The sequence below is a fragment of the Phyllobates terribilis genome, unplaced genomic scaffold (genome assembly GCF_046119375.1).
Source record: "Phyllobates terribilis strain yellow unplaced genomic scaffold, ASM4611937v1 Scaffold_1__5_contigs__length_1240528914, whole genome shotgun sequence".
Taxonomy (NCBI): Eukaryota; Metazoa; Chordata; class Amphibia; order Anura; family Dendrobatidae; genus Phyllobates; species Phyllobates terribilis.
The window spans coordinates 1165285694-1165309221 of record NW_027362761.1 but is presented as its reverse complement, the minus strand read 5'-3'; the positions used below and the strand labels follow the sequence as shown (position 1 = coordinate 1165309221).

Here is a 23528-nt window from a genome sequence, read left to right as displayed (position 1 = left end):
TCTCCACCCTCCTGGTATTTGCTGCTCATGTTGACCATTTTATACTAACGGAAGTCAATGTTGCAGGTTTGGGTGCTGCGCCGAATTCGACCCTATGTGAAAAAAACAAAAGGACACCTGTCAGACCCCAGAAACCAAAAAGGAACGATGAGGAATCAGATCCGACTTGTGCTGCTGCAACGCTGAAAGCCATACGGGACCGGCTGTTGGCCTCCACCTCCTCAACATCAAGGTATCGGGTGACTTCGCCTACCAGATCTTCTGACCTAAAAGGATCATTTTGTCTAGAGTTTCCATTGAATATACAAGAAATGCTTTGGGGCAAGCACTGTCATTAGAAATGTTTTAGCCCCCGTACACACAAGTGTTTAGGACCCCTGTCAACTTTCATCTTGTACCCTGTTGTCTAGGTTTGGTGGGCACCCGTAGAAGTCTTTTTATATTTTTTCAAGCCCATATCCTAAATAAAGCCTTGTTTCATACTAAATCGAACTCAAGTGAAACTCTCTAACGTTGATTGGTGGAAATTAATTGGGTGGCATTGCAAAAGTGAGTTTTCCTGGATGCTGTATTACCTGTACTGCCCTGGAGGTGGCACTGTGTGGAATGGTCACCGATCAGCCGATCACGCTTGCACAGTAAATGTTGAGTAATTTTGTGTCTTCCTCTCTCAGCTCAGGCGAGCCCAGCAGTAAAAGTGTAAAGCGGGAGGAAGAGCTATCGAGGGCACCTGTCGTCCCATTTGGATTAGATCTTCACTACTGGGGGACGGATCAGCCAACAGCTGGCAAAATACTCAAGTTAGTAAACTGTTTGTCTTTTTCACAAGTGGGGATTTGTGGGTTGGAGGACGTCTGCGTTCCCAGCCCTATTAGTATTCATTTCGGGGGCTGTTTTTCTTACGAGGTGGTTTACTTAAGCAAAGGTCATGGTCTGGCCACCAGAGCGGAGATTAAGGAGATGCAGGACGGTCCGGTTTACAGGGAGGTGAATGTCGGGCCAGGAACCACCTGGAAATCTGGCATCATACGACTAGAATCTTGGTGATTTATCACTAATGGCCGTGAGGTCGGCCAAAATGGAGACGTTAGGAGAGCAAGAATTATAAGGAAAAACTGTAGCCCACCATTTACAGTATACTTGTTGCCCCCCGAACTACACACACATAAAGTAATCTGTAGCCTTGCCAGGTGGCTTCCCAGTGTAGCATCTGCCGGTACCAGAATCGATGGGGATAAGACCGCTTTCACACTGCTTTTTGCTAGGAAAGCTTCTGGTGCATACGTTAAAATAGATCCATAAACCACCCCAGTCACACTAGGATGGCCACAAGAGTGTCCTGAGTATATGTCTATATGGTTATACCTTTTTTTCTGTTTTATGTATCAGTGCTGTCTGCTCCGCTATTTCATACATAGGCATACAGTAAAAAAAAAAAAAAAAAAAAAAAAAAGGGGGTATATGTTATTTTAACATGGTAGTTTTTGGTTACAGAAGCCACTGTGCTCTTTGCCATAAACCACTTTCCTGCACAGGATAGATGTATGTATTAGTGGCATCTATGGAACCATTTCATGCGTGAGTATGTAGTAATAAAAATATACAGAGTGTATGTGTGTGTATATATATATATATATATATATATATATATATATATATATATATATATATATATATATATATATATAGTACAGACCAAAAGTTTGGACACACCTTCTCATTTTAAGATTTTTCTGTATTTTCATGACTTTGAAAATTGTACATTCACACTGAAGGCATCAAAACTATGAATTAACACATGTGGAATTATATACTTAACAAAAAAGTGTGAAACAACTGAAAATATGTCTTATATTCTAGGTTCTTCAAAGTAGCCACCTTTTGCTTTGATGACTGCTTTGCGCACTCTTGGCATTCTCTTGATGAGCTTCAAGAGGTAGTCACTGGAAATGGTCTTCCAACAATCTTGAAGGAGTTCCCAGAGATGCTTAGCACTTGTTGGCCCTTTTGCCTTCACTCTGCGGTCCAGCTCACCCCAAACCATCTCGATTGGGTTCAGGTCTGGTGACTGTGGAGGCCAGGTCATCTGGCGTAGCACCCCATCACTCTCCTTCTTGGTCAAATAGCCCTTACACAGCCTGGAGGTGTGTTTGGGGTCATTGTCCTGTTGAAAAATAAATGATGGTCCAACTAAACGCAAACCGGATGGAATAGCATGCCGCTGCAAGATGCTGTGGTAGCCATGCTGGTTCAGTATGCCTTCAATTTTGAATAAATCCCCAACAGTGTCACCAGCAAAGCCCCCCCCCACACCATCACACCTCCTCCTCCATGCTTCACGGTGGGAACCAGGCATGTAGAGTCCATCCGTTCACCTTTTCTGCGTCACACAAAGACACGGTGATTGGAACGAAAGATCTCAAATTTGGACTCATCAGACCAAAGCACAGATTTCCACTGGTCTAATGTCCATTCCTTGTGTTCTTTAGCCCAAACAAGTCTCTTCTGCTTGTTGCCTGTCCTTAGCAGTGGTTTCCTAGCAGCTATTTTACCATGAAGGCCTGCTGCACAAAGTCTCCTCTTAACAGTTATTGAAGAGATGTGTCTGCTGCTAGAACTCTGTGTGGCATTGACCTGGTCTCTAATCTGAGCTGCTGTTCACCTGCGATTTCTGAGGCTGGTGACTCGGATAAACTTATCCTCAGAAGCAGAGGTGACTCTTGGTCTTCCTTTCCTGGGGAGGTCCTCATGTGAGCCAGTTTCTTTGTAGCGCTTGATGGTTTTTGCAACTGCACTGTATTATGGCAAGAAAAAAGCAGCTAACAGTCTATTCAGTAGGACTATCAGCTGTGTATCCACCTGACTTCTGCACAACACAACTGATGGTTACAACCCCATTTATAAGGCAAGAAATCCCACTTATTAAACCTGACAGGGCACACCTGTGAAGTGAAAACCATTTCCGGTGACTACCTCTTGAAGCTCATCAAGAGAATGCCAAGAGTGTGCAAAGCAGTCATCAAAGCAAAAGGTGGCTACTTTGAAGAACCTAGAATATAAGACATATTTTCAGTTGTTTCACACTTTTTTGTTAAGTATATAATTCCACATGTGGTAATTCATAGTTTTGATGCCTTCAGTGTGAATGTACAATTCTCAAAGTCATGAAAATACAGAAAAATCTTTAAATGAGAAGGTGTCCAAACTTTTGGCCTGTACTAATAAATATAAATATATATATATATATATATAGACACATCTGCATGTTTTTCTCAATATCTCACATGAAATCAGAATAACCCTTTCCAGTTTTCGGTCAATTAGGATTACCATAATTTTTAATATTTGCCAAATGCCAGAATAATGAGACAGAGAGAATGTTTTAAGGCATTTTTATTACTTACTGCGAAGTCAAAAGTTTACATACACTAAGATCACTATGCCTTTAAACAATTCTGGACTGTCCGTATGATGATGTCATGTGTTTGGAAGATTCTGATAGTTTTTTTGGCTACATCTGAGTTAATTAGAGACACAACCGAAGCACACTGCTTCTTTGTGTAGCATCATGGGAAAGTCTAAAGAAATCAGACAAGATATCAGGAAGAGAATTGTGGACTTGCACAAGTCTGGCTCATCCTTGGGTACAATTTCAAGATACCTGAAGGTGCCTCGTTCATCTGTACAAACAAATATAAGCAAGTACAAACAAGACGGGAATGTCCAGCCATCATCCCGCTCAAGAAGGAGGCGGGTTCTGTGTCCCAGAGATGAACGTGCTTTGGTCTGACATGTGCTTATCAACCCAAGTACAAAAGCAAAAGACCTTGTGAAGATGATGGTGGAAGCTGGTAAGACTGTGTCAGTAACCACAGTGAAACAAGTACTGTATCAACATGGGCTGAAAAGGCCACTCTGCCAGGAAGAAGCCATTGCTCCAAAATTAACATAAAAAAGCCAGATTAATGTTTGCAAATGCACACGGGAACAAAGACCTTAATTTTTGGAGACATGTCCTTTAGTCTGATGAAACTAAAATTGAACTTTTTGGGCATAATGACCGTCGTTACATTTGGAGGAAAAAGGGAGAAGCTTGGAAGCCTAAGAACACCATCCCAACTGTGAAACACGGGGGTGGCAGCATCATGTTGTGGGGTTGTTTTGCTGCAGGAGGGACTGGTGCACTTCACCAAATAGATGGTATCATGAAAAAAGATTATGTGGCAAAACTGAAGCAACATCTCAAGACATCAGCCAGGGAGTTAAAGCTTGGGCGGAAATGGGTCTTCCAAATGGACAATGACCCGAAGCATACTGCCAAAATGATAACAAAGTGGCTTAAGGATAACAAAGTCCATGTTTTGGAGTGGCCATCACAAAGCCCTGATCTCAATCCTATTGAATATTTATGGGCAAAGCTGAAGAGGCTGCGAGCAAGGCGACCTACAATCCTGGGTCAGTTACAGCAGTTTTGTCAGGAGGAATGGACCCAAATTCCGACCAACTATTGTGAGAAGCTTGTGGAAGGAGATCCCAAACGTTTCACCCAAGTCATTCAGTTTAAGGGCAACGGTACCAAATACTAATGAAATGTATGGAAACTTTTGACTTTGCAGTAAGTAATAACATTCTCTCTCTCTCATTATTCTTGTATTTGGCAAATATTAAAAATGATGATAAACGTAATTGACCTAAAACAGGAAAGGTTTATTCTGATTTCATGTCAGATACTGAATAAAACATGCGGATGTGTCTTTTTATATAGTGTATGGAAACTTCTGGTTTCTATTATGTATATATATTTTTTAATATGGTCACTTATGGGTTGCAGAAGCCACTGTACCCCACTGGTTCCTACAATCCACTTTTTTTGCACAGCATAGATGTATGTACTAGTGCAATCTTCTGTGCCCTTTGATACCCAAGCATGCAATAAAAAATTATTTATATATATATATACACATATTATATAATAAAAAATTTAACATGGGAGCTTTTTTTATTTTTTCTTATAATATAACAGAAGCCACTGAACGCCGTTTCCTACAAACCACTGTTCTGCACAGGATAGATGATAAATCTGTTGAATCCTTGTTCCTCAGGATAAATGGTTGAATCCCTTGTTTCTTTTCACCAGCGCAAAACTCTAAAAAAAAAATGCCTCCAACACTTTATAAAGGGGTGAAGAAATGTCCTCCGCAGTTTGTAGCGCAGTTCACAACCAGACGGCACAATAGTCCTAATCTCACGGCTCTGCAGGTTTCCCTCCATGGCAGTTCTATTACTACTTCCTAAAACAAAAAAATAAAAATACATCTTTTAGCAAAAATATAAAAGTAAAAAATGTTTAGCTTTGGTTTTAGTAGCAGTGGTAGCAGCAGCGCGGCTGGTTTCCCCACTTCACCTGGCACATGTCGGAGTCTTGGCATTTTTATTTTACAGCCGAGTTATTCAAGTCACAGGTGAAATCAAAAGCATATTTCACCGGCTGTCGCGCGCTCGCTGTACGCCTTCACTTTTATGCCTGGCCATAAAATAGAGGGTACACCTCTGAACCTCACAGCTTATTACTACACATCTGCCAAACTAACACAACATAATTTACTTCCAGCCTCCGCCGGCCACACTGACCGGATTACAGCCAGGAAAGATGCAGGAGAGTTTGGGAAGATTCCATTCTTACGAATTGAAAAAAATTCTGTTTTCTGCATATTTTTTTTTTTTTTTTAAGTAAAATATTAAAAAATTCTGTGCTCATTAATTTTATAATAAATATGTACAGGAGTCTAAGTTCCCTTTATCTAATACTAACCTTAACACCTCCCGCTTCTTTTGGCTTTCAGCTTGTAGATCAGGGGTCCGCAATTTTAGGAGGACTGCTGTCGACCCCCTGCTAAAACCCGTTTAATTAGCTGTGCAGAGAGAAGATGGTGGTTTCCAACCATCATCAATACAATGTAAATTGTAGTGGGCATGCTCTGTGATCAGTGCCAGGAAGAAAGAGGGGCTGATCTGTAGATATTGATTTCTATATAAAGGGGATGTGGACATGCTCTGTGCAAAAGTTGCAGTGCAGGGAGGAGAAAGTGAGCTGTAACCATTACATTTTATAGAATGGGGTTGTGCGCATGCTCTATAATCTGTGCAGGGAGGAGAAGGTGAGCTGTAACCATTACATTTTATAGAATGGGGTTGTGGGCATGCTCTATAATCTGTGCAGGGAGGAGAAGGTGAGCTGTAACCATTACATTTTATAGAATGGGGTTGTGGGCATGCTCTATAATCTGTGCAGGGAGGAGAAGGTGAGCTGTAACCATTACATTTTATAGAATGGGGTTGTGGGCATGCTCTGTAATCTGTGCAGGGAGGAGAAGGTGAGCTGTAACCATTATTTTATAGAAAGGGGTTGTGGGCATGCTCTGTAATCTGTGCAGAAGTCGCAGTGCTGGGAGGAAAAGGTGAGCTGTAACCATTCAATTTTATAGAATGGGGTTGTGGGCATGCTCTGTAATCTGTGCAGGGAGGAGAAGGTGAGCTGTAACCATTATTTTATAGAAAGGGGTTGTGGGCATGCTCTGTAATCTGTGCAGAAGTCGCAGTGCTGGGAGGAGAAGGTGAGCTGTAACCATTCAATTTTATAGAATGGGGTTGTGGGCATGCTCTATAATCTGTGCAGGGAGGAGAAGGTGAGCTGTAACCATTATTTTATAGAAAGGGGTTGTGGGCATGCTCTGTAATCTGTGCAGAAGTCGCAGTGCTGGGAGGAGCAGGTGAGCTGTAACCATTCAATTTTATAGAATGGGGTTGTGGGCATGCTCTGTAATCTGTGCAGAAGTCGCAGTGCTGGGAGGAGAAGGTGAGCTGTAACCATTCAGTTTTATAGAATGGGGTTGTGGGCATGCTCTGTAATCTGTGCTGAAGTTGCTGGGTAGGCAGGACAAGGTGATCTCTAACTTTTTGATTTCTATAGAAAAGGGTTGTGGACGTGATCTGTGCAGGAAGGTGGTGGAGATCTATAACTGTTGAATTCTTTAGAAAGGGATGTGGGCATGATCTCTGATCTGTGCAAAAGTTGCTCGACTAGAAGGAGGCGTAGAGCTGTAACCATCACCTGTGATTGGAAGACATCCATTGTATGTTTTTTTTGTTTTTCTTTTGGTTAAAACCAGATATTGATTATCATTTTTTTATTTAAGGATTGGATTTTTTTTTTAATCTATTTACCGTACCCAGAATTGGTGAGCGCCATTTACCTGGGCAACTACTCTGCTCTGCGGACAGCATGTAGAGGCACAGCATAAAAAGCCTGAAGACTGGACATAACTCTTTTGGATAGTATTGTGGGCGCATGCTTTGTTACCTTGCAGGGAGGCTTTGATCTCTGACCATCCCCTAATGACTTGTGTAGAAAGTGTTGTGGGCATGCAGTGTGATCTGTTTAACAGTCACTCTGCAGAGGAGGTGAGCTGTAACCATCACTTGACCTCTATGGGAGAGTATTGTGGGCATGCTCTGGGAACTGTGAGGAGGTGAATACATGATTACAGGGATAAGGAGGCGAGTTATCCTGTGCCAAAGTCACTGTAGAGAGAGGGTGTGAGCTGTAACCATCACCTTTTGGGTTCTATGTGTGACTGTTGTCAGCATGCTCTGTGACCTATGCAGAGGAGGCCCTGCAGGGAGGAGGAGGAGGTGAGCTGTCACTATCTCCAATTTACTTTTATGGGAGGGTGGTGTGGGCATGCTGTGAGACCTGTGTGGGGGTTACTTCGAGGAGGAGGAGAAGGTGAGCTGTGTCTATTATAAATTCTCCCTGGTGGACTTTGTGTTTTCTGCCTCCAGCTTTAATAGAGGGTTTTTTTGCATTGTCATATATATCTGTCCCATCATACAAGTGCTGAATCCGTCGCATAACAGACACCACCAGCGCCCATCGGGCCTCATCGACGTAAAACAATCTATTGAGAAGTGATCTATGCTGAAAACGAAGTGTCCGAGAGAAAAAACCGAGGTTTTTAAAGTATAGAAACTTGATTAATTAGAGAAAAAAAATCACCATCTAATTAGGTTCCTTCAAAATGGGGAAAAATACCGAGACAGCGCCACTCTTGTCCGGAGGCTGAGTCTGTTCCTGCAGCTGTTGTAAGGTCACCGCTAGATGATGTCAGTCTGACATCAGTCACATCTCACGGCCGCTGACGGCTGTAAGAACATACATTGAGCAGCGGCTTTACCGTTTTGTTCTCCTCGTCTCCTACATGGCGAGGTTATCTCCGCCAAAGCCGTATTGACCACCTACTTGTGTCGTTTAATTGCTTTCTGGACGAGATGAATTTGTAGCTAAACTTATGTTGGGTCAGAGCCGTGATGGCGTAATCCATCCATCCACAGCCGGCGCTCGCAGACCTGTCACTCGTTAGCCGGATGGGACAGCGGCCATCACCACATTTATTACACAGTGGGCAGAGGATGATGGTAATGGTGGGCATGGAGTATGGCGGGAGTTACTTCTCCATACAGCTGTGTATCTTACATGCTTGTTACAGATGTAACACAGAGAAATTAGTCGTCTGCAACTCCCTATAGATGGAGCAGAAAGGGGTTTGTCATATGCAACTCCCTATACAGTGGCTGGCAAAAGTATCATTGTCTTGTTGGAAGGTGAACCTCCATCCCAGTCTCAAATCACTGACGGACTGAAACAGGTTTTGCGTGAGAATATCCCTGTATTTCGCACCATCCCTCTTCCCCTCGACTTGGACCATTTTCCCTGTCCATGCTGCCGAAAAACAGGTGTTCTTGGGGTGACTACCTGTGTTGGTTTGGTGCCAGACATAACATTTACCTTGGTGGCCATAAAGTTAAGTTTTGGTCTCATCTAACCACAGCACCTTCCTCCATACAATTGGGGAGGTTCCCACATGTCTTTTGACAAACTCAAAACGAGCCTTACAGTTTCTGTGTCAGTAAAGGCTTTCTTTCTGCCCACTCTTCCATAAAGGCCACCTCTATGGAGTGTACGGCTTATTGTGGTCGTATGGACAGGTACTCCAGTGGGTTGTATACTTTTGCAAGTCACTGTAGATGGAGCAGAAAGCAGTTTGACGTCTGCAATTTCCTATAAATGTAGCAGTGCGGGATTGGTTATCTGCAATGTCCTATAGGTGTAGGAGCGAGCAATTTATCCTCTGTGGGGTATTTTATTGGCAATATCTTGATGTGACTGATGAATTTGGCAAATTGCATTTCATATCGATGTAGTGGAGCTGAGTTTGTCATCCCGCATTTCATATAGATACATCAGAACCAGATTGTCTGTCCGATTTGGGGTGAAGTACAGATATAGCAGTGTACATTCACTGTATATGTAGCAGGCCAGATGCCCCAGGCCGCCTGGCTCGCTCGGCCCCCCGGCGCCGGCCGCCTGGCTCGCTCGGCCCCCCGGCGCCGGCCGCCTGGCTCGCTCGGCCCCCCGGCGCCGGCCGCCTGGCTCGCTCGGCCCCCCGGCGCCGGCCGCCTGGCTCGCTCGGCCCCCCGGCGCCGGCCGCCTGGCTCGCTCGGCCCCCCGGCGCCGGCCGCCTGGCTCGCTCGGCCCCCCGGCGCCGGCCGCCTGGCTCGCTCGGCCCCCCGGCGCCGGCCGCCTGGCTCGCTCGGCCCCCCGGCGCCGGCCGCCTGGCTCGCTCGGCCCCCCGGCGCCGGCCGCCTGGCTCGCTCGGCCCCCCGGCGCCGGCCGCCTGGCTCGCTAGGCCCCCCGGCCGCCTGGCTCGCTAGGCCCCCGGCGCCGGCCGCCTGGCTCGCTTGGCCCCCGGCCGCCTGGCTCGCTTGGCCCCCGGCGCCGGCCGCCTGGCTCGCTTGCCCCAACACTGTTCTGTCATGGGAGAAGGGCACTGCTGCATAGGGGACGACATGGCTTCATAGAAACCTGCCCCCTAAGGGCCTGAATAAGACATAGCATTGGCTTTCGCTGGAGTTTTCCATTAACCATTGGTCTCCTGGGTTGGTGGCCGAATACTGTGTTAGTTTGTACACACCATGTGTATATGAGTGAGTGGTTCTCTTCCTATATACAGGGTCAGTTCCCAGCACCGATTCTGGGCCCCCAATGAGACAGAAGAGGAGGTTGAGAATAAAGAAGTGGAGGCGATGCTGAAGACCCGATACATCTCATTCCCAGGGAAGTTTGAGCCCGTCCAGCACAAGTGCAAGGTGCCGCTGGCCAACGGGTCCCTGTGCGAGAGGCAAGACCGGATAAAGGTGGGCGCGCGTCCTGGACGGATTAGAAGCAGAGGTTGTGATTTAGGGTCTTAACCAATTTCCTTTGCTCTTCAAGTGTCCTTTCCACGGGAAGATAATCCCGCGAGATGAGCTCGGGGTGCCCATGAATCCCGAGGATCAGGAGAGAGAAGCCAAGGAGAGGTTTGAGAAGGAGGCCAGGGAACAAGGTGTGTAGCAGTGCATGTCTTCAGCCTGTATGTGACGCCATTATTCCTATAGCACGAGCCCTTAAAGGGATGATCTGGCGCCTGTCTCTTCCGTATTGGGGGGTGGTGGGGGGGGGTGGGCGCTGAAATGTTCCATCCACAGGCGCCTGTATGGTCAGCAGGAATCCTTCACTTGTCCTACTCATAACAATTGGATGCTGGCACCATATCTGCTTCCTGTGCTTCTCTCATGGGAGACCCCCTTTAGGTTTGGTCGAGGTTTTCTGTGCTGATACAGATAATGGCATGTATTGTGGCATAATGCTGCCATATAGTGCGAAGATGATGGTATTGCCATACATAGTCGACGGATGTTATATTGGTTATAGTTCTATGGTAATATTGTCGTATGCAGCTCGTATAATTCAGCCATAAACAGTCAGCAAATGACCCCCATATAGCACTAGGATGATAATGCTATATACAAGTCTCATTACATTGCCATATACAGCTCATATAATCATGCCGTACCCAGGCGACATGGTAACACTTTATATAGGGGTAAGATAATAATGAAGTATGCAGCCCACATAATACCACCATACAGTGCTAAGATAAAGATCGATTATAGAGAACAGATAATACTGCCATGCAGTGCTTAGATAATGCCGTAAACACAATACCACCATATAGTGGCAAGATAAAAATGTCATATACCGGACTCATGATACCGCTAAATAGTGCAAAGATAAAAATGCCATATATAGGAGACCTAATCCCACCATATAGTGCGAAGATAAACGTGCCATATACAGAACACATACTGCCATATAGTGTTAAGATAATCCCATATACAGGACATGTAATAACACCAAATAGTGCAAAGAAAAAAATGGCATGTACAGGAGACATATTTCCACGTTTTATAGTGTCTAGATATATGTAATACCTCTATATAGTGCTAAAAGAAAAGTGCCGTACACATAATACAGTCATACTGCCAGGATAATAATGCCATATAAAGGACACATAATACCGCCTTATAGTGCCAAGATAGCAATGCCATATATAGGAAACATAATACTGTCAAATAGTGGCAGGATAACAATGCCATATATAGGACACATAATACCGCCATATACTGCCAGGATATCTATGCCATATATATAGGACACATAATACTGTCAAATAGTGGCAGGATAACAATGCCATATATATAGGACACATAATACCGCCAAATAGTGCCAGGATAACAATGCCATATATATAGGACACATAATACCGCCAAATAGTGCCAGGATAACAATGCCATATATATAGGACACATAATACCGCCAAATAGTGGCAGGATAACAATGCCATATATAGGACACATAATACCGCCATATACTGCCAGGATATCTATGCCATATATATAGGACACATAATACTGTCAGATAGTGGCAGGATAACAATGCCATATATATAGGACACATAATACCGCCAAATAGTGCCAGGATAACAATGCCATATATATAGGACACATAATACCACCAAATAGTGCCAGGATAACAATGCCATATATATAGGACATATAATACCGCTATATCCATATAGTGAGAAAATAAAAATGCCTTATGGTATTAAATAATATTGCCGTATACAGCCGACATCATTTCTATTGTGTACAATCAAATGCCACCACACAATGACGTAACATTCAGTATCCAAATACCGTAATACACTGTCATGTCGAATAATGCTGAAATTGAGATCCCAAATAATACAGCCGCGCACCACCAAATAATAGCGGGGTGTTAGTTTGCCCCTGTGATTCTGGCCTGTGTGTTTATATACTCTTACACCAGTGACCTGCCTGACTCCATTACCCTGCGGACCGCACGCAGTAGGGAATGTTGTAAAATAAAGTGCGCAATACCTGCGCCCTCAGTCCCCCGACACTCCTCGCTGATACCAGGAGCGATGACGTCACGTCCATTCATCACGTGACCGCTGCTGCCAACCACTAACGCTTCTGTGTACTGCATAGAAAATCCGTACCAGCCATATGGATGAGTTTTGAGCAGATCTTATCCAAATGCTACACGGAAATCGATCTGCAGTGTGAACTTTAACCCCTTCTTGACATGTGACGTACATGGGCGTCACAAGCGGTGGGTGCAGGAGTTGACCTAGCTCCACACCCTGCAGATGCCACGATCAACAGCATCTAAGCAGGTCCCTCTTTTATTATACTCGTGATCAAGTGATTGCAGGTTTAAGTCCCCAAGAGGGACTAATAATGTAATGGAAACATTAAGGTTAAAATATAATAAAAATGTACGTCCTAAATTTCTTCTCAAAATAAAATTATTTACGATCGCCGCATCCAGAAAAGTATAAACGATAAAATGAACCCTTAAAAGGGGTATTCCCTTTTGCGAGATCCTATCCCAGTATTTACTAGGTATAATAATTATAATAATATTAGCAAATGCCTCCAATTAGAAATGTAGTATAGTTCTTCTGATTACCTATGTCGCTTTACCCATGTGCAGGACATTGCAAATGCTTGTGTATCCATGGTTACAATTACTGATATAGTGACAGTTAGTTCTCAGTGGTCGTAACCATGGATACCTAAGCTACTGCAATGCCCTGCACATGGGGGAAAGACGCACAGCAAATCAGAAGAACTACACTACATTTTTAATTAGAGGTATTTGCTAATATTATTATTATTACACCTACTACATATTGGGATATAAATAAATATATATATATATATATATATATATAATAATAAAAAAAGTGTACATATTTGCTATCGCTGTAATCATACTGGACGAATAAGTTATGGCTGTGGGAGAAAAAAAAAATAGACCTGCTCCTGAAAGGGTTAAACCAGAATTATTATTTTTTTCTCCCAGTCCATTGTAAAGTTTTCATTTGGCGTTGAGGAAGGTATTAGATGCGCGGCCCCCCGACCGCATGTTCTCTGTCCCCTCCAGCTGGGAGCTGACCCCTGCGGTTTAAACCTGATTGCTCTGACCTGTTAATCTGCAGTGTTCATCATTTCCAGCGGCTTCAAACACTAAAGCAAATTAAGTGGCTATTTCTCGTGTCGCGGGCGAGGAGGGCGGCCTGTTAACGGGCAGGTATGAGGACAATCCGGCGGAGGCCGTACCTGAGCCAGTCACTTGTGAAATAGCATCTCTCCACTAACTACAGTATTGATTCCTCCTGTCCGTCCGCAAACTGTCATTTTCTTTACCCCCCCCCCCACCACTAAATTTCGGTAACAATACACAAAGACCCCATCAGCACTCAAAAAAAAAAAAAAAAAGAAAAAAATTGCTTTTTTTTTTTTTTTTTATTATTGATTTTTCAGAAAAGCCTTTAAATTGCTCCTTCATTTGACTGTAGCGCTCATTTTATCTGCACTCAGTGGCGGTATTCCTTTCCTTGTGTTTAAACAATCGCCTCGTCCGCTCGGTTACTAAACTGTGACGCCTTATTATTTCTGCGAGGTCCCTTAATCCTCCGTATCTCGTCTCCGGCTCTTGATTTGGTCTCGCACCAGTCATGGAAGCAGAGACGGGAGAGAATTGAGCTCGAGCAGTCAGTCGGGAGGTTGTGTGATGGGATTTCCACTCTTTTCTTTGGAAAAGGCGATAACTGGAACGGAAAATGAGTGAATAGGATATTTTAAAAGGGGGTTGTCCCCCCAAAACTGCAACATAGGGGATACATTGGTAATTCCTGGGGGGTCCGACCGCTGGGAACCTCACTGATCCCGAGAACTGAGCTTTAGAGAAGAGGGGATGATCACCATAATTTTTCCACAGTTTTCAAGATCTCCACGGGTCCAGCGCTTATGTTCCCGATGTTTGTTATTATCTGCAACAATACGTCCACAGCGCTGCAGCCAATCGCTAAGCTCAGCGGCTCTGCCCAAGTTGATGGCACAAGCCATTGAGCTCTGAAATTGGTTGCAAACAATAAGACAGCAGGAGCAGTGGCGAAGACTCAGCTGGACCCGGGGAGGTTGAGTAAAGCTAGGTTTGTTTTTTTTGTTTTTAAGCCAAGTGCAGCAAGAAGGATAGTGACCAGAAAACCCCATTAACCCCTTCTCGGTATATAAGGGGGGGCTACGTGGGGCACACGCGGTATATAGGAGGCTGCGTGAGGGCTCATACTGTATATAGGTGGATTTCAGCATACTTACGTTTGCTCAATATTAAGTCGTACAATTAATAGTATGATAAAATAATTACAATTAATATGTCAATATTAATAGTGAGCAGAATTAAATTCAGCCTGTTGGTTCAGCCGCCAGCCACAACAGTCACGGTCTCTCATGTGGACCCTCAGAAAAATGAATTGATCTAAGGGCAAGGAAAAAATTTATTATGAGTAAATAAATTTGCCTAAAAGTTTACCTGTCCCCATGTTGAGTTTGGGGGAAAAAAAGCAGCATACAATAAACATCATAGAAAAAAAAAAAGCGAAAATTCATTATTTTTTGGGGGGAGGAGTGGTGACAAAAATATACTACTAAAAAAAGGCAATATAAAATGTCGTATGTACCCCAGCATGGTAGCAATCAAATATTACGGCTCACCATGCAAAAAACAAGCCCTAGCTAGGGTCCATAAACAGAAAAGTAAAAAAAAAAAATCTACACGTCTCAGAAAAAGGGTGACACAGACCGAATTTAAAAAAGTTAAATTTTTGAAAAGCAGTAAAATAGTAAAAAAAGAAAAACCTACAAGTTTGGTATCACTGTAATTGTACTGATCTGCAAGTTACCGGATCACCACTGGGCGAACGTTGAAGAAACAAAGCTGAAGAAACAGTGGAATTGAGGTTATAAGTTTTGCCTCCTGGAAGAAAAGAAGTTAAAAACAAAAAAAGTATAAAAAATTGCTGCTGACTGCAAGGGGTTAATTTCATTTATAAATTTTAAAATCCTCTTTATTTTCACTGCATTAAATCTTTTTTTTTTTTTTTTCATAGTAATTTTAATTTTCTTTTTTAGATTGGAGAGACCCGGAACTGATGCGAGAAATTGAGCAAGCTACCGGGGAGGATCTGGGATCATCCAGATGTCACAAGAAAGGAAAGGGAAAGAAGGTGAAGAAGAAAAAGTATCCGAACCTGACTGACCTGAAGCAGAAAGCCAACACCGCTCGCTCCCGCCTGGAGAAGAAAGTGTTTAACACGTAAGACCCCCGACTACAATAGTCTAAGCCTAAGCCCTGATGCATGGTAACACTGGGGTCTCCGCTATGGAGGAAGGACTGTCAGGAGGGTTGGAAAATGTTTGTAAAAGCCAGCAACTTTATAATTTACCTACTCAAGAACGGAGAGATTTTTAATTTTATAGTGTACAGCTCGTAGCGTAGGTTACCGGCCACCTCTGCGGTCTGTCAGCGGTGGCCAGTATCCTAGGAAATTTCTTCCAAGCACTGCTCTAAATCTGACCAGATTGCTTGCTCTCCTCCAATACTGAAGAGGCAAAACTGCCTCATGTCGCAGCACCTGAGAGCACACAGTTTGGACCATTTGCATGGCTGAGCTGCTGGTCCGAGCTGTCAATCATCAGGAGCGCACCGCCCCCCACCAGGAGGCAGAGGAGCGATGTGCTCCTGAAGAATGAACAGGAAACACCTTCTTTAAGTTTGTTTCTCCATTATCATTTCTGCTTTAATTGGCATGAATGTGAAGAAACATGATGTCATGGGATCTCTCTCGAGATACATAAAACGATAATGCAATACTGTCCAAAGGAAGTGGTTTTTACACAAGGGCTGCAAAGTAAGTGCCCCCCACAAGAGAAACCTATGAAGGAAATTATTCGCTTCAGTACTCCCAACAGCAATAATTGGCACTGCTGTCACAAGACTTCATGGCATACAGCCTGTAGGGACCTGAGCGGTTCAGGAATGATGCAGAATCAATCAGTTTTACTCTGTCGCTTCATTGGGGGACACAGGACCATGGGTGTTATGCTGCTGTCCACTAGGAGGCGACACTATGCTTAATCTGAAAAAGATTAACCGTGGCTCCTCTGCGGTATACACCCCTGGACGGCTTCAGCCTTCTCCAGTTTTTGCTTAGTGTCGCATAGGAGGCACACCTAAAAATTTTTTTTTTTTTTTACTCCTTCCTCTGCCCCCTTTTATGGGGTGCACAGTTGAAGTCGAGATGACTATTCACCATGTCGCTCCTTCCCCAGCCCCTCGGGTGCTAGTCCGAAGTCGAGACCCCCCTCCTTCCCCAATTCCTTTTGGTCTCTGGGTTGAGGTTGAGGCTAGGATAAAGCCCCCTGACTGTGACAACAGCACCCTCCCTAATCCCCCTCTGGGGGGTATTAAGTTAAGACACCTCAGGTAGGGCCTGTACAGGCAGCAATCTGCAGCTCCCAGTAGGCTCTGTCCTGGCTCTGTCTCTGTCTCTGTGGCAGCACCAGCGCTACGGTGCCTCAGGGGGACCCTTCAAGGGCCCCCCTTCCACTGATACCCCCACCGCTATGACTGCCTTTAAATCTGGGGGGGTCCAGTTCAGATCCAACCCCCCCCCCGCCCCCGGACTACCGCGCCAGCCTGGAGCCCTTTTGGGCATCAGCTTTATAATTTACACCGCGGCTCCGGCCTCGCCAAAGCCGCCGCCCCAGCCCGCCCCCCAGATGACGAATATGACACTCTATAGTGTCATAGAAGGGGCGGATCCAGACTGAAAGGGCGCGTTTTTTCACTGCACTGCCGCCCTTTTCAGCTCTCCGCCCACCTTCTTCTTCATACTCCGGCGGCCATTATCTACTGCAGGAAAACATTAACCCTGCAGCTACCGATCGGCCTGCCAGTCTCCGGGGGCACAGGACTGTGGATCTTCGGCGCTGGACCTACAGATACACTGGTGGGGTAAGATCACAGCGGGAGTCTCTCCCTCGGCTGTGAATCCTATAAGCTCCTCTGCATAACCAGAGCCCTCTGCATAGCCACCCCTGTACACTATGCCGGGCTCAAGGTCAAAGAGAACCAGGCAGGACTGCTATTATGCACTCTGTTCAGCCTGCAGTAATACTCTCCCCAGTGGCAGCACGTACCCACACTACCAGGACTGCATCCAGGCTGCTGTGCCAGAGCCCCAAGAAGCCCCTGCCAATACTTCAGTGTCTAATACCACGCCGGAATGGGTCACTTAGATGTCGCAATTTATGATGCAGTCTATAGATAACCTCACATCCACATTGCTTCCGTCTCTGCAGAGTCATGCCTCGGCTATGAACACTACCCAGCAAAGGGAGAGTTCCACTCGGGGACATGATGGCACGGGCACATCCACATCTAGGTCAGGACGCAAGCGAACGCACTGGTCACGTTCATCTGCGTCATCCCATACCACACGGTCATCCCGTTCTAGGGAGAGACACCATAGTCCCAGCTCACCTAGACCGTCCCCTGCCAGGGACAGACATTACAGATCCCCACAGCCATCCCTGACCAGACAAGGCCTCCGCTCCGGTTCATCCAGCAGGAGACGCCTTAGTGATACACAGGATTCAGACAAGGAAACCGAAGGGTCCCTAATCCCTACCCCCCTAGCAATACAGTGCTAGTCGATGATCTAATCTCATCCATCCATCGGGTGCTGGACATCTCTGATCCACCCCCGGAGACACCAGGACATAAGATTTCCTTTGAAGGAGTTCTGAAACTGCCTAAAGTCTTCTTTGACCACCCAGAATTTAAAGCGATCCTTAAAAAGCAGTTCTCACAACCTGAGAAGAAGTTTACTAATCGCAAATATCTGGAGGCGCTGTACCCCTTCCCACAGGAGGTCACCAAACAATGGACAGATCCACCTGAAGTGGATCCCCCAGTCTCTAGGCTAGCAGCACAGTCACTCCTTTCACTGCCAGATAGCTCAACCCTCAGGGACACAGAAGGCCGGCAGGTAGAACGCAATGCTCGTTCAATTTTCGAGGCCTCAGGGGCCTTCCTGGCTCCCGCGTTCGCCTCAGTTTGGGCTGCCAAGGCCATCTTGGCTTGGGCCCAAAATTTACAAACTAGCCTACAAGTATCTACCCCTGAACTGTCGGACCAAGCGGCCTAAATAGCAGTTGTAGCAGATTACATGCTTCATGCAGCTCTGGATTCTGCTAGAGGTGCAGTGGGGATAGCATCAAACGCCATCACGATTCGGCGTATCCTCTGGCTACGGGAATGGAAAGCAGATGCAGCCTCAAAGAAGTCCCTCAAACACCTCCCATACCTCAGTGGTCGACTTTTCGGTGAACAGTTGGACACAATGATATCCAAAGCCACCGGGGTAAGAGTACCCCTCTCCCCCAACTGAAGCCCAAACGCACTTAGAAGAAGCGCAAACAAACACGATTCCGATCCTTTCGGAACTCTTCGGGCTGGTCCGTCTCGCGACCAGCACAAAATAACAACCGCGCCACACGCAGAGACAACTCGCGGTCGACGCAGAAGTCGGACAAGACCTGGCAGTCAAGAGCAGGCCAGTCAAAGTTTAACCCCTTAATAACATCTGACGTACTAATACGCGTCTGTGCACTGGGACTTAAGAGCCAGACCCGTATTAGTACATCATCGCGATCGCGCGCGCACACAGGCTGTGCGGGCTCGATCGCCGCCGGGTGTCAGCTGATTGTCACAGCTGACACCCGGTACTATGTGCAGGGAGCGGTCCTGCACCGCTCCCAGCACATTAACCCCTGCGATGCTGCGATTGAAGTCGATCGCAGCATTGCGGGGGCAAGGGGAGGTGATCGTGATACTCACCTCCTCTTCCGGCTTCCAGCGCTGTCTGCAAAGGCTTCCCGGGTGTTGCCATGACGACCCGATGTCGTCATGACAACATCCGGGTCACCAGACAGCAGGAAGATTGTTTGGACATGCGCAGTGCATCTCCAAACAATCTTCTCACTGTGCAGCGCTGACAGCCTGTATGGCACAGGGATGGTGCTGCATTCCTGTGCCATGCAGGCGATCAGAGAAAAAAAAGTGAAAGTCCCATAGGGGAACAAAGTAATAAAGTATAAAAACTGTCAGTAAGTGAAAAAAAAAAAAAAAAAATTGCAAAAATATAAAAAATAATAAAATAATCCACCAAAAATAAAAATATAATGTACCCATCAATAAATATTATAAAAAAAAAACAATAAAAGTACACATATTTGGTATCGCCGCGTCCGGAACAACCTGACCTATAAAACTGTCCCACTAGTTAACCCCTTCAGTGAACACGGTAAAAAAAAAAAAAAAACGAAGCAAAAAACAATGCTTTATCACCATACCGCCAAATAAAAAATGCAATAACACGCGATCAAAAAGACGAATATAAATAAAAATGGTACCGCTGAAAACGTCATCTCGTCCCGCAAAAAACAAGCTGACATACAGCTCCATCAGCCGAAAAATAAAAAAGTTATAGCTCTCAAAATAAAGCAATGCTAAAAAATATTTTTTTCTATAAAATTGCTTTTATTATGTAAAAGTGCAAAACATAGAAAAACGATATAAATGTGGTACCGCTGTAAACGTACTGACCCGAAGAATAAAGCTGCCTTATCACTTTTACCACACGCGGAACAGAATAAAAAAAAAAAAAGACAATTCCTGAATTGTTGGTTTTTGTTTATTCTGCCTCCCAAAAATCGGAATAGAAAGCGATCAAAAAATGTCACGTGCCTGAAAATGGCACCAATAAAAACGTCAACTCATCCCGCAAAAAACAAGCCGTCACATGACTGTCTGCCAAAATCTGTAAAAATTGTAGCTCTCAAAATATGGCGATTCAAAAACTAGATTTTACAAAAAATGCGTCTTTTTGTGTGTGACAGCTGTCAGTCATAAAAACCCGATATGATTCTGGTATTGCTGTAATCACACCGACCCGAAGAATAAAGTCGTCTAATCACTTATACCGCACGAGGAACGGCGTCAAAAATAAACTCTTGGGTTAGGATAGGGCTAGGGTTAGGGCTGGGTTTGGGGTTAGGGTTGTGCTAGGGTTAGGGTTGTGCTAAGGTTAGGGTTGTGCTAGGGGTTAGGGTTGTGCTAGGGATTAGGGTTGTGCTAGGGATTAGGGTTGTGCTAGGGGTTAGGGTTGTGCTAGGGGTTAGGGTTGTGCTAGGGGTTAGGGTTGTGCTAGGGGTTAGGGTTGGGATTGGGGTTGGGATTTTTTTCAAAAGTAAGAAAAAAAGATGACGATATGGCGACTAGTGTTGAGCGCAAGTGCTCGCTACTTGAGTTTGCATCGGGTGCTCTGGTATGCATTGAGTATCGTGGGTATTTGAGTGACATGCTAGAGTCTCTGCCCCATATGCTTCGCGGCCAAAAAACTTTACGGGGATTGCCTGCCATGCACGAGCGATCCCCGCATGGTTTTTTTTGGGTGTCTAATAACCGTGAAACATGCGGAGCAGGGACTCTAGCATGTCACTCGAGCACACGCTGTACATGGTGCATACCTGAGTACCCGATGCAAACTCAAGTAGCGAGCACTTGCGCTCAAGACTAATGACAACTTATTCAATATGATGACCTAATGTAAACAAATTCTGTGCCGTACCTCTGGGTTCAAAATGTTCACTATACACCTTAATAAAATCCTTGAGGGGTATAGTTTCCAAAATGGGGTCACTTGTGGGGGAGCTCCACTGTTTAGGCACATCACGGGCTCTCCAAACGCGACATGGTGTCCGCTAACAAATTGAATGGAAAATCGGCTCAAATTGTTAGCGGACGACATGTTGCGTTTGGAGAGCTACTGCGTGCACAAACATTGGAGCTCCCCCACAATTGACCCCATTTTGGAAACTAGACCCCCCAAGGCACCTATCTAGATGCATAGTGAGCACTTGGAACCCCCAGGTGCTTCACAAATTGATTCATAAAAATGAAAGTGTTTTTTTTTTTCACTTTTTCATTTTTACGAATCAATTTGTGAAGCACCTGGGGGTTCCAAGTGCTCACTATGCATTTAGATAGGTGCCTTTGGGGGTCTAGTTTCCAAAATGGGGTACCTTGTGGGGGAGCTCCAAAGTTTGGGCACACAGGGGCTCTCCAAACGCAACTTGGTGTCCGCTAACAATTTGAGCCGATTTTCCATTCAATTTGTTAGCGGTTACCATGTTGCATTTGGAGAGTCCCTGTGTGCCCAAACATTGGAGCTCTCCCACAAGTGACCCCATTTTGGAAACTAGACCCCCCAAGGCACCTATCTAGATGCATAGTGAGCACTTGGAACCCCCAGGTGCTTCACAAATTGATTCATAAAAATGAAAGTGTTTTTTTTTTTCACTTTTTCATTTTTACGAATCAATTTGTGAAGCACCTGGGGGTTCCAAGTGCTCACTATGCATCTAGATAGGTGCCTTGGGGGGTCTAGTTTCCAAAATGGGGTCACTTGTGGGGGAGCTCCAATGTTTGGGCACACAGGGGCTCTCCAAACACAACATGGCGTCCGCTAATTATTCAAGGAAATTTTACAATCAAAAAGTCAAATGGCGCTCCTTCCCTTCCGAGCCCTGCCGTGCGCCCAAACAGTGTTTTTTCCCCACATATTGGGTATCTGCGTGCCCAGGGGAAATTGCACAACAAATTTTGGGGTCCATTTTTTCTTGTTACCTCTGTGAAAATAAAAAAGATTGGGTCTAAAGTAACATTTTTGTGAAAAAAGTTAAATGTTCATTTTTTTCTTCCACATTCAAAAAATTCCTGTGAAGCACCTGAAGGGTTAATAAAGTTCTTGAATGTGGTTTTGAGCACCTTGAGGGGTGCAGTTTTTAGAATGGTGTCACTTTTGGGTATTTTCTGTCATAAAGACCTCTCAAAGTGACTTCAAATGTGATGTGGTCCCTAAAAAAATGGTTTTGTAAATTTTGTTGGAAAAATGAGAAATTGCTGGTCAACTTTTAACCCTTATAGCTCCCCAACAAAAAAAAATTTTGATTCCAAAATTGTGTTGATGTAAAGTAGACATGTGGGAAATGTTATTTATTAACTCTTTTGTGTGACATATCTCTCTGATTTAAGGGCATAAAAATTCAAATTTTGAAAATTGCAAAATTTTCAAAATTTTCGCCAAATTTCTGTTATTTTCACAAATAAACGCAAGTGATATCGAAGAAATTTTACCACAATCATGAAGTACAATATGTCACGAAAAAACAATCTCAGAATCAGGGGGATCCGTTGAAGCGTTCCAGAGTAATTACCTCATAAAGTGACAGTGGTCAGAATTGTAAAAATTGGCCTGGTCATTAACGTGCAAACCACCCTCGGGGCTTAAGGGGTTAAAGGAGGAAAATCTCAGATTTCCTCCTCATCTTGACTCATGGACTCCGAAAGATACCCCACCTGTAGGCGGCCGTCTTTCGCTCTTTCATCAAGTCTGGCTGCCTATTACAGAAGACAGGTGGATCAGGGAACTAGTGTCTTCGGGATACAAGATAGAGTTCGCTTCAAACCCACCAAACAGACTCTTTCTTTCTGTTCCCCCAAAACCACTAGCCAAGGCTCATGCCTTCCACCAAGCGGTCTCCTCGCTTCTTCAAGCATGAGTCATAGTACCTGTTCCCGCGGCCGAGCGCTTCTGAGGGTTCTACTCCAATCTATTCGTAGTCCCCAAGAAAGGAGGTGGCGTACGGCCCATACTGGGCCTAAAACAGCTCAACAATTATGTACGGGTACGTCATTTTCGCATGGAGTCCCTTCGGCCCATCATTGCGTCCATGGAGAAGGGAGAATATCTCTCCTCCATAGACATTCAAGACGCATACCTGCATATACCAATTGCGACCGCCCATCAGAGATTTCTCAGGTTCGTAATCGACCAGGACCACTACCAGTTTGTGGCTCTCCCGTTCGGACTCGCCAGAGTACATTCGGACAATGCCACGGCTGTGGCATATGTGAATCACCAAGGGGGGACCCGCAGTGCCCAGGCGATGCGAGAAGTGACACACATTCTCCAGTGGGCGGAAGACACACAGGTTCGGTTCTCTCTGCGGTCCACATTCCGGATGTGGACAACTGGGAAGCAGACTTCCTCAGCCGCAAGGAATGGACTCTGTAGAGTGGTCTCTCCATC

General features: G+C 45.0%; 1 protein-coding gene across 1 annotated transcript in view; it reads left to right on the top strand.

Moving 5' to 3' along the window:
• Positions 1-23528, top strand: part of UVSSA (UV stimulated scaffold protein A) — a 115577-nt gene that overhangs the window by 77337 nt on the left and 14712 nt on the right. The window contains exons 9-13 of the mRNA XM_073649107.1: positions 67-232; positions 675-800; positions 10071-10254; positions 10331-10442; positions 15442-15625. Coding sequence (XP_073505208.1) covers positions 67-232; positions 675-800; positions 10071-10254; positions 10331-10442; positions 15442-15625 — 772 coding nt within the window. The remainder of the gene's footprint in view (positions 1-66; positions 233-674; positions 801-10070; positions 10255-10330; positions 10443-15441; positions 15626-23528) is intronic.